The sequence below is a fragment of the Saccopteryx bilineata genome, chromosome 1 (genome assembly GCF_036850765.1).
Source record: "Saccopteryx bilineata isolate mSacBil1 chromosome 1, mSacBil1_pri_phased_curated, whole genome shotgun sequence".
NCBI classification, from domain to species: domain Eukaryota; kingdom Metazoa; phylum Chordata; class Mammalia; order Chiroptera; family Emballonuridae; genus Saccopteryx; species Saccopteryx bilineata.
This window is the reverse complement of record NC_089490.1, coordinates 148,926,115-148,937,226: the sequence shown is the minus strand read 5'-3', so window position 1 is coordinate 148,937,226 and position 11,112 is coordinate 148,926,115. Positions and strand designations below refer to the sequence as shown.

The window sequence follows — 11,112 nt, the reverse complement described above, 5'->3', positions numbered from 1 at the left end:
ATTTTTGGGATTGAAGGAATTGACCACATCTTCCAGACACTTCAAGGGTGTGGATTTTGCCAGCTCTGTATACTCAGCTGTTAGGATTTCAGTTCAAGACAAGAAAGCCCTTTTGATGTTCCTGTGTTACTCTGTTCCAGGTGATAGTTCCCCACATTTGCAATCTCTTGATAAATACCTGATGTCAAAAACTGTTAGAAGCACTTGATAAATATTTTATGACAACTTTAGTTCCTTCCTGCATCTCCCATTTTAGGAGAAACAGCCCCAGTTCCTTAAATGGTTTCTCATGTAACATAGTTCCTTTATCAGCTAGTGAGTTCCTTTATCAGCTAGTTTCACTCCCCACCCCAGCCCCCAGCCTGGCAATACTTTGAGGGTGAAGTGAGTCTTGCTTCACTGTCTCTTCAGCTGGGGAAAGGGAGTGCAGGAGGGGCTTTGGGATTTCTCATATGTATGGGAACTACCGAAGCTCTTGTAGGGGTACACCTTAAATTGGAAGAGAGGAAGGGGATATCCTCAGAGAAAAGCGGGATGATGGATCTTTTCAGCATGTGGGAATGGCAATGACAAGAAACCATTAGGAAAAGGAGGGCACTTCTCAGGAAGGAAGAACAATACTGGTGTGGTGCAGCTGTGTTAGGCTTGCTCACTGGATTACCAGCTGCTAGCACTTTTCCCTGATTGCTATATGAGTGTGTGACTGCGCCACGTGTATATGGCCTATATATAAGGTGACCAACTTTTTTTTACAATGAAAAGGACAAAAATAAATTGAAGAAAACAATATTGTAAATAAAAGAAACATTTTATTCATTGTAACAATAATACACTATATGATAAATGCAAATAAAAACATTTGTAATATTTTATATTGTAATTATGCTTACATGCCTATTAATTTTTAATAATAATTGTAAGAAAAAAGTACTCATTTAGTAAAACTAAATATCAAACAAAACCACTAATTTGGAGTGGTATTTGGGTCTATCATTTTCTAATTAAAAAACGTCTGGGCCCTGGCCGGTTGGCTCAGTGGTAGAGCATTGGCCTGGCGTGCAGGAGTCCCGGGTTCAATTCCCCACCAGGGCACACAGGAGAAGCGCCCATCTGCTTCTCCACCCCTCCCCCTCTCCTTCCTCTCTGTCTCTCTCTTCCCCTCCCGCAGCCAAGGTTTCATTGGAGCAAAGTTGGCCCGGGCGCTGGGGATGGCTCTGTGGCCTCTGCCTCAGGCGCTAGAGTGGCTCTGGTCGCAACAGAGCAATGCCCCGGATGGGCAGAGCATCCCCCCCCTGGGGGGCATGCCAGGTGGATCCTGGTCGGGCGCATGCGGGAGTCTGTCTGACTGCCTCTCCGTTTCCAACTTCAGAAAAATACAAAAAATAAAAATAAATAAATAAATAAAGACACGGGCGGGAACCCCTCAGGAAGAAGGAGTGACGCCAAAGTCTCCCTCAGGAAGTATGCTGGGGCCCCATCAGGAACGGGATTGAGACCAGGGTACCCTCAGGAAGGGCAGTCGACGCTAGGGTGCCCTAAGGAAGTGGGGACGACTCTGACGTCACTGTTCGGAGGAAGAGACGTTTGCTAGGATTCACTTCAGGAGGGAGACAGGACTCCAGGGAAGTCCTTGGGAAAAGTGGACGTCTTAGCAGTCACTTTCAGAAAAAAGGAGTGATGTCAGGTGTCACCCTCAGGAAGGGGGCAATGACACCAGGATACTCTCAAAAAGGGGGGATAACGCCGGGGTCCTACTAAGGAAGTTGGAACGACGCTGGAGTCTCTCTCAGGGAGGCTGACACTCGCCTGCCTCGGGAGCTTGTCTCGCCCGCGGCCCATGTTCCTCCTCCCGCGGACAGATTCTAAAGGCACAGCGGCCGCGCCCCTCATAGGCCAGCCAATCGTAGCGCAGAGAAAGCCTGTCATCGCCACACTGCCTACCCTGTCTGCGCGTGCGCATTCTTCTGATCCTGTTGTAGTTCCTCAGAGCTACTCTAGGGGCGCTTGGGAGCTCAAGCTTCCCTAGGTCGGGCGACCAATATGTATGATTTATTTTATAATAGTAGTATCTGGTGTATAGACTCTGGTGAGAATTAAGTGTGATAATTTACGTAAAACAAACAGTGCCTGACACATAGTAATCGCCTGGTAAACCTGGGCTATTATTATTTGCATTTTACAATGAGGAAGCTGAGGTACAGAGCCAGTAAGTAACCTGCTCAGACTAACCCAATCATTAACTGGCAAAGTTGGAACTACAACCCACGGAAGCTGAATCCAGAGCCTGTGTGCTTTTCTACCATGCTTTTGTGGCTCCCAGATAACAACTACCGGGTGTTATTTCTTTCTTGATTAGAAATAAGTTTCCCCTTGATTATAAAAATAGCAAATGCTCTCTGTTAAAATTCACAAAATATAGAAGACTACCGAACAGAAAACAAATCTCTTTTTATGCCACCACTGGAGAACTATTAATATTTTGATGAACAAGGTGATTTTTCTATGTACATTTTTTTTTAAGTGACAGAGACAGGGAGACAGAGAGAGGGACAGACAGGCAGGAAAGGAGAGAGATGAGAAGCATCAATCATCAGTTTTTCTTTTTTTTTTTCATTGCGCCTTGCAACACCTTAGTCGTTCATTGATTGCTTTTTCATATGTGCCTTGACCATGAGCCTTCAGCAGAATGAGCAACCCCTTGCTGGAGCCAGCGACCTTGGGTTCAAGCTTGTGGGCTCTTGCTCAAACCAGATGAGCCCGCGCTCAAGCTGGTGACCTTGAGGTCTTGAACCTGGGTCTTCCTCATCCCAGTCCGATGCTCTATCCATTGCGCCACCGCCTGGTCAGGCTTTTTCTTTTTTTCTTTTTTTAAGTTGTAAAGGGGAGGCAGTCAGACAGACTCCTGCATGCGCCTGACCGGGATTCACCTGGCATGCCCACCAGGGGGCGACGCCCTGCCCATCTGGGGCATTGCTCTGTTGCAACCAGGGCCATTCTAGCGCCTGAGGCAGAGGCCATGGAGCCATCCTCAGTGCCCGGGCCAACTTTGCTCCAATGGAACCTTGGCTGCGGGAGGGGAAGAGAGATACAGAGAGGAAGGAGAGGGGGAAGGGCGGAGAAGAAGATGGGCGCTTCTCCTGTGTGCCCTGGCCGGGAACTGAACCCGGGCCTTCTGCACGCCAGGCCAACGCTCTACCACTGAGTCAACCGGCCAGGGCCAATCATCAGTTTTTCGTTGTGACACCTTAGTTGTTCATTGATTGCTTTCTCATGTGTGCCTTGACCACGGGTCTTCAGCAGACCGAGTAACCCCTTGCTCGAGCCAGTGAGCTTGGGTCCAAGCTGGTGAGCTTTTTGCTCAAGCCAGATGAGCCCACGCTCAAGCTGGCGACTTCAGAATCTCGAACCTGGGTCCTTCCGCATCCCAGTCCAACGCTCTATCCACTGTGCCACCGCCTGGTCAGGCGTGGTGGCACCTTTGTTGTTTATTGATTGCTTTCTCATATGTGCCTTGACCCTGTAGGCAACAGCAGAGTGAGTGACCCCTTGCTCAAGCCAGCGACCTTGGGCTCAAGCCAGCGACTATGGAGTCATGTCTATGATCCCACGCTCAAGCTAACAACCCTGCACTCAAGTTGGTGAGCCAGTGCTCAAGCTACGTGAGCTTGTGCTCAAGCCAGTGACCTCAGAGATTTGAACCTGGGTCCTCTGCTGGTAGGCTCTATGTAAGTATTTTTTAATTGGATCATACAGAACATTTTAAAACCTGCCCTTCTCACAGTAAATGTCTTTTTTTTCTTTTTTTGTCTTGTCATTTCAATATAGACTCAACCCATTGTTTTTAATGGCTGCATATTATTCCATTGTGCAAATGAAGGATGATTTAATGACTTCCTAGGTTGGATATGTGGGCCTTTATTTTTTATTTTTTTGTATTTTTCTGAAGCTGGAAAGGGGAGGCAGTCAGACAGACTCCCACATGCGCCCGACCGGGATCCACCCGGCACGCCCACCAGGGGGCGACACTCTGTTGCGACCAGAGCCACTCTAGCGCCTGAGGCAGAGGCCATGGAGCCATCCTCAGCGCCCGGGCCATCTTTGCTCCAATGGAGCACCGGCTGCGGGAGGGGAAGAGAGAGACAGAGAGGAAGGAGAGGGGGGAAGGGTGGAGAAGTAGATGGGCGCCTCTCCTGTGTGCCCTGGCCGGGAATCAAACCCGGGACTCCTGCACGCCAGGTCGACGCTCTAACGACTGAGCCAATCGGCCAGGGCCGCCTTTAATAATTTTTCAGTATTCTGACCAATGGTATTGAGGCATTTTGTACTGCATCTTGAGGTTTTCATTAAACTGTTTCTTTAGAATAAATATTTTAAAAACTGCAATGGCTAGGTCAAAATGCATGCACAGTTATGTTTTTGTTGTTGTCATTTCATTTTGTTTTAGAGAGAGACAGGAAAGGGGTGAGGAGAGAGATGAGAAACATCAACTCATAGTTGCTTTACTTTAGTTGTTTATTGATTGCTTTCTCATATGTACCTTGACCTAGGGGCTCAAGTCGAGCCAGTGACCCCTTCCTTGCTCAAGCCAGTGACCTTGGGCTCAAGCCAAAGAACTTGGGATCACAGGAATGACCCCACGCTCAAGCTGGTGACCCCATGCTCAAACTGGTGACCTCGGGTTTTCAAACCCAGGCCAGCATCCTGGGTCAACAGTCAATCCACTGTGCCACCACCGGTCAGGCAAATGTTATGGGTTTTTTTAAATTACTTTTTAAAACTTATTGATTTTAGAGAGGATGAGAGAGCATGTGTGTGTGTGTGTGTGTGTGTGTGTGTGTGCAAGTGAGAGAGAGAGAGAGAGAGAGAGAGAGAGAGAGAGAGAGAAGGAGGGGAACATCAATTTGTTGTTCTACTCATTCATGCTGGCATTGGTTGCTTTTTTTTTTTTTTTAATTTTTATTTATTCATTTTAGAGAAGAGAGAGAGAGAGAGAAAGAAAGGGGGGAGGAGCAGGAAGCATCAACTTCCATATATGCCTTGATCGGGCAGGCCCAGGGTTTTGAACCGGCAACCTCAGCATTCCAGGTCGACATTTTATCCACTGTGCCACCACAGGTCAGGCCATTGGTTGCTTCTTATATGTGCCCTGCCTGGGATCCAACCTGCAACCTCAGCGTGTCAGCACGAAGCTTTAATCAACGGAACTACCCTGCCAGGCCAGTTTTTATGTTTTTGTTAAATATTGTTAGACCACTCCTGGAAAAGTCTGTGTGCCAACTTCCACTAGCACTATTGAGCTATGAACGTATTTTGCCCACCCCAGAACTGTTCATATATTCATTACTTGCCAATAGATAAAAAGAAAAAAAAGTGTTTGTTTTCATTTGTACTTCCTTATATTTTTATGCTATGAAAGAGGGAAAAAATATTACCCACATCTCAAGATTTTGTGCATGTGAAATAAAATAGTGGTAATAATATAAAAGTGCTGGGCAGCTATCATTGTGGAACAAGCACTGGGCGAAGTGAGATCCCTATCTTATTTTCTCTATGTGAGATCACTTCTTGGCCTCAGTTTCCTTATCCGCAAAATAGAACCTATGATAGTACATACCTCAAGGATCACTGTGGTGTGAATAAAATAATCCTCCTAATGAGTTCAGAGCTCTAGAAAGGTTGGGAGAGGCAGATCCATTTGCCAAAGACCAGGTTGCCTGAAAGTGGCTGATGTCAACTTCAGAGAATAAACTGATCCCACGCCTTCCCCAGTTTCCCCAGTCCTGTTCAGATTACAAGGCCTCCCTACCCTTGGCTATCTTTGCCTGAGGAAAGATGAACTCCCCACCAAGAGGATTTAAAAGAGCCAGCTGATGGTCACATGCCACCTCCACCCTTTGACCCACATTCCCAGCCTGTCAACTTCATCCCAACACAGGAGGCATTTGGGACATCGTGTCTGCCCTTTACACTTGGGGAAACATGCCCAGAGTAAGAAGTCTAACCTGGGCCCACCTGCCCATCCCCTGCAGCCTGGGGTTAGTACTGTTGCCTCTTGACCCCTAGCCCAATACCCTTTCCCCAACTCTGCCTCCCTTTGAAACACCCTTGGGAAAATGATAGTCTCCTCTTTGCCTCTTGCACAAAGTTCAGATTCCCTGGAAACAGCTAGCTAATTTTCTAGCTTTGTTTCTCCTCTCTGGGTCTAGGCTTCCTAAGTCCCAGAACTGTGCAGTCTGACACAGTAGCCATTGGCTACATGTGGCTACTTAATGTAAAAGAAAATTAAAACTCTAGTTCCTCAGATGCACTAGCCATATTTCAAGTGTTTAATAGTCACATGTGGCTAGTGGTTATCATGTTGATAGTGCAGACATAGAACATTACCATCATCAGAAAGTTTCACTGGACAGCCCTGATTGAGACTGACCCCGTAAGTCTGAGATTTTTATCCTGTTTTACAGATGAGACAACTGAAGGTCAGAGAAATCACACCTAAGAGCACATAGCTAGAGCTGGGATCAAAACTAGTCCCTGGCACTAGTGAAGGATGGCAGTGTAGGTGGGTAAACCTTTCCTTAGATGCAAGAAAGCTGCCCTCATTTTGTTTCAGAACACACATGCTATATAGACATCTACTGATCCCCCACTGTGCTTAACACTGAAGCACTGTGTGTGTGTGTGTGTGTTATCTGTTTATTACACCCCAGAGGCAGCCAGTATTCTAATCCAAATGTCCACTCACAAACACTTCCATTATCCATATCTCTATCCATTTGGAAGTTTTGCTCATTAGCATAATGAATGTCAACACCTTTTTTTTTTTTTTTTTTTTTTTACAGAGACAGAGAGAGAGGGGGATAGACAGGGACAGACAGACAGGAACAGAGAGAGATGAGAAGCATCAATCATCAGTTTTTCGTTGCGACACCTTAGTTGTTCATTGATTGCTTTCTCATATGTGCCTTGACCGTGGGGCTACAGCAGACCAAGTAACCCCTTGCTCGAGCCAGTGACCTTGGGTCCAAGCTGGTGAATTTTTGCTCAAACCAGATGAGCCCACGCTCAAGCTGGCAACCTCGGGGTCTCGAACCTGGGTCTTCCGCATCCCAGTCCGACGCTTTATCCACTGCGCCACCGCCTGGTCAGGCTGTCAACACCTTTTGATTGGTGAAATCAGGGGCTTGTTAATTAGCCTGATAAAGGTTGAAAAAGGGGCTCCCATGGGTGGAATTAACAGTATTAAAATATGTGGATTGGTTAAAATATGAGACTCATTCACTCCCCAACCTTGTACGTACAGGTTATAACCCAAGCCCTTTCTGTGCCCAGTCACTAATTTGGAGGATTCAGCTTGTCTGATACCCATAGACTTATAGGCCCAAAGCAACACAGAACCCTACCTTTAAAAATTCAGGTTTGCTTCTTGGTTTTGTTTTCATGCAATTCCCAGCAACATAAACGGAATGCTGGGAATTCATGGGACTTACAGGTATAAATACTCATATGCCTGGTAATCAAGTTTAATGTCTGCATGGCAGAATTTGACCCGAGACTTTTCATCATGACCTGGCAGCCAGATGGTGGAGGTGTCAATCCAAGGCCTCCTGAAGGTTTCCAGGGGTGACTTTGAGATTCCAGGAGAATCCAAGAGTTGTGTCAGATATGTTCTGTGTAGAAGAACTGAGGTGACCCTACGCAGGTTTCTGGGGTTTGCTGGCCTCCAAAGACTGCAGGGTCTCAACCTTTATTTTACAACCTAAAGTCCACTGTTCCAGGACCTGACACATGCCTGGGGGCTGCTTTTCGCCAAGCTCCCTACAGCACCCTCAAAACTCTATCTACTTGAGTAAGGATAGGGTCAGAGCCCCCTATTCCTCCCCCAGCCCCAGGCAAATAGTGCAGGAGAGGTGCACCTCAAGAACCAGGATGGTCCACCTCTAGCTACCATCCTTATTCCTTCTCATGCTCCACTCAAATAGCTGCTTCACCCCCTACTAATGCCACAGCAGCCTCAGATGCTAATGATAGAGACCATGGACAGACCAATGACTCTGCTTCTGCACCAGCTTCCAACTCCACCTGAACAGTACCGAGCAGCCAGCTGCACAGAAAAAGCCACCAGTTACTTTAGTATCACTCACAACACTGGTCATATTTGGAAATTATATTGAAAACAAACAAATAAATAAACAAAAACAAACCAGGGTGGGAAAGAAAGCCACATCAGCCAGGAAGATTGGTCAAAGCCTTGGTTTAATTGGAGACAAGATCGAAGGATTGATTACTGATCAATGGGCCAACTGATTGATCTTCAAAGTGGACAATACTCGAGTAGCTCATGGGAGTCCTGTGCATGCTCCCTGAAGAGAGGAGCCCTGATTGGGGGTGGGATGGTCCATCTCAACTATTGTCAGTCGGACCCAACCCTAGGCCAGGGGGAGGGACGAGCTCTGCCTAGCCCTCACTCCCTAAATGAGCCAACTCTCCATCAAACGTCAGCTCTGAGCCCTCCTTTTTGGGATCTATGGTACAGTTTGTATAATACAGCAGGAATAGAGACTCTCCCTCTGGGAGATCCCCACCCTTCCTTCCCCTGACTGGGTCAGCTGGGGAAGGGCAAGTTTATTTTCCCTTTTTGCCTCTGTAGAATAATTTATAACCAATATTACAGTATGTACAAAAAAAAAAAAAAAGAAAGAAAAGTAAAAAGAAAACCAAAAAAAAGGCCCACTCTGGTTGCCGGCTAGGACAGAAACTACTTCCACTACAAAATGAACCCTGTACAGTATCATGAGAGTGGGAGTGGGTGGTACTCCCCAGTGAGATAGACAGACAGATGGAAGGCTGAGGGGAGGGGAGGCTACAGTACCGTGTGCTCCCCCACACGGGTGGGGGCAATGAGAAGCCCTGCCCTGCCCAACTGCAGAACCAGGCCAAGGGGAGTAGGGAAAAAGGAGGAGGGCGTCTTTCCTTCCAAACAGTCCCCCATGGCTTGGAGCAAAATGGCCTTGCACCTGTCTGTTATATTGCTTGGGGAATAGTTAGGGGAAGAGGAGGAGGCTTGGCAAGGTGGGACAAAGGAGAAATGACTTTGGTGCCAGGGTGGGAAGGGATGCCTAGGAAGGGAATGTGGGTGTACACAGTTATTGCTTCCTCCTAGGGCAAAGGGTCAGGGAGGGCAGCAGGAGGATGTTGGGGGGATGCCTAGGATGGGGGCTCTGGGCCTGGCCCTGCCCCACCCAAGGTGCAGGTGGGAGCCACTACAACCCTCTCCTATGGCCGTGAGAATCATTAAGGCAGAAACAAGAGGAGAAGCAGCTGGAAGAAGGGGGTACAGCTCAAAGCTGTCTCCCTCAAATGGAGAAAATCCAAACAGAACCCAAAGTGGAAGGAAGGGGGTGGCAAACGAAGGGAGGACCAGGCCCTCCTCAAACTTCAGACCCCAGGCTGGTGGTGTGAATGTCCCTCCAACACCCTCCCCTCCCAGCATCCCCAGGCCCGTCCCAGAGACAGTACTGCCAGGTTTGTGCAAAATGAGGCGGAAGACTTCTGGGGAAGGTGGGGCAGTGAACCTGAGAGGGGCTGGAGCTGGGGCCTCTCACAGTGACCCCCCCAGCGGGCTCCTGCCCAGCATGGCTATTCCTGGCTGGATTCTAGAAACCCTCCAAATTTCAGAAGTGCCTGGAAAAAGACTTACACCTGCTTGGGCCTCGGTGGAGAGCTCACAGAGGCTGGAAGACTGAGTCTGGGACCCAGGAGGGGTGAGGATGAGGCCGGAAATGGACAAGGGGATCTGGGAACAGGAGCATCTACAGTTGCTGTGTTTCATCCTGGTTTTTTTTTCTTTTCTTTTTTTCTAAAAATGTAACAATGAAAATTCCAAAAATAAAACCCCTTCCAGGACCTCAGCCCCTCCTTCCTCAGGCCCCACCTCCAAAAAGAGGCCCCATGAGTGAGGGTGGGGATGGAAGGAAAGGGGAAAAAAAGAAAAGAGAAAAAACCCCACCTTTCTGTTTTCTTTTTTCTCAAGAGGCCCACGAGTCTTTGAGGCAGTCGGGGGATGATGGCGGTGGAAGGACGCAGGGAGGGCAAAAGGGTGTAGGGGCTGGGGCTCAGGTAGGGCCTCCAGCAGACCCCCACCCACCAGGGGCTGGGGTTGTGGGTGGGTTCTTGCCGGAAGTCTCTGTGCAGGCACAGCACGCCCTCTTGGCAGCCTGATGTTCTTTCTGGGCCCCCACCTCTGCTGCCACAGAGGGGAGGCCCAGGAGGCCCGGGGCCTCCTCTGGAGTGGGTGGGGTCCTCAAGGCAGGCAGAGTAGGGTTCTCAGGAGACAGGACAGGGGGCCTACTGCAGCCCACAGCATGCACGGATACATCTGGGGACGTGGACTTGCCCTGGCCCTCAGCCACATTGTCTGCTTGCTGTGTCAAGGACATTTCCTCTATCTCCACCTCTGTGGACACGTCATGGCCATCCACCGCCAACAGGTCCTCAGCTGGGGATGCATCCTGGACCCTGAATAACGCCTGCACCTCAATTGCACCCAGGGCGGAGGACACTTCCTCCTCCTCTTCCTCCTCCAGCGTCAGCTCAAACTGGAACTTATCAGGTAGGGGCCGGTGGCCTGGCCCCTGGGGCTCCTCTGGTGGCGGTGACGGGCTCTGCCGAATGGCACTATAGTACCAGTCCCGGTTATCTTCCAACATGTCCAAGATCTCCTGGGCATCTGGGTGGACCAAGTCGGCCCAGGTCTCCCACAGCGGGTGCACAATATAGTCTATGAAACCCACCTGGGGGAGGGAGAAGAAGACATAATAAACTGGCAGCCCACTGGTACAGATGGCACTGCCATTCTGAGGGATCTAATAAAATTTAAACAATGCTTATATCATTTGACCCACCAATCTTGCTTTCCAGATCCACCCTGGAAAAATTCTTGCATAAGTAACAACAACAAAAAAAGAATCCCATGAGATGTAAACATATACTGTATACATCAGTTGGGGAGTCCTTTTTTTTTAATGTGGTACCTACAGATATTTATAATGGCATTTTTTGTAACAAAGAGAAACTAGGAATAACTCCATGGTCAGTTAAGAGCCTGACATAATC

At 48.4% G+C, this 11,112-nt stretch overlaps 1 protein-coding gene across 8 annotated transcripts in view; it reads right to left on the bottom strand.

The window, feature by feature from the left end:
* Window positions 1-8,235: 8,235 nt before the first annotated feature.
* The window catches only part of PDE4A (phosphodiesterase 4A), a 50,153-nt gene continuing 47,276 nt past the window's right edge, over window positions 8,236-11,112 (bottom strand). For all 8 annotated transcript variants that reach the window (XM_066273270.1, XM_066273227.1, XM_066273243.1 and 5 more), the window contains one exon: window positions 8,236-10,790. In XM_066273270.1, the coding sequence (XP_066129367.1) occupies window positions 10,113-10,790 (678 nt within the window). In that variant the 3' untranslated portion in view covers window positions 8,236-10,112. The remainder of the gene's footprint in view (window positions 10,791-11,112) is intronic.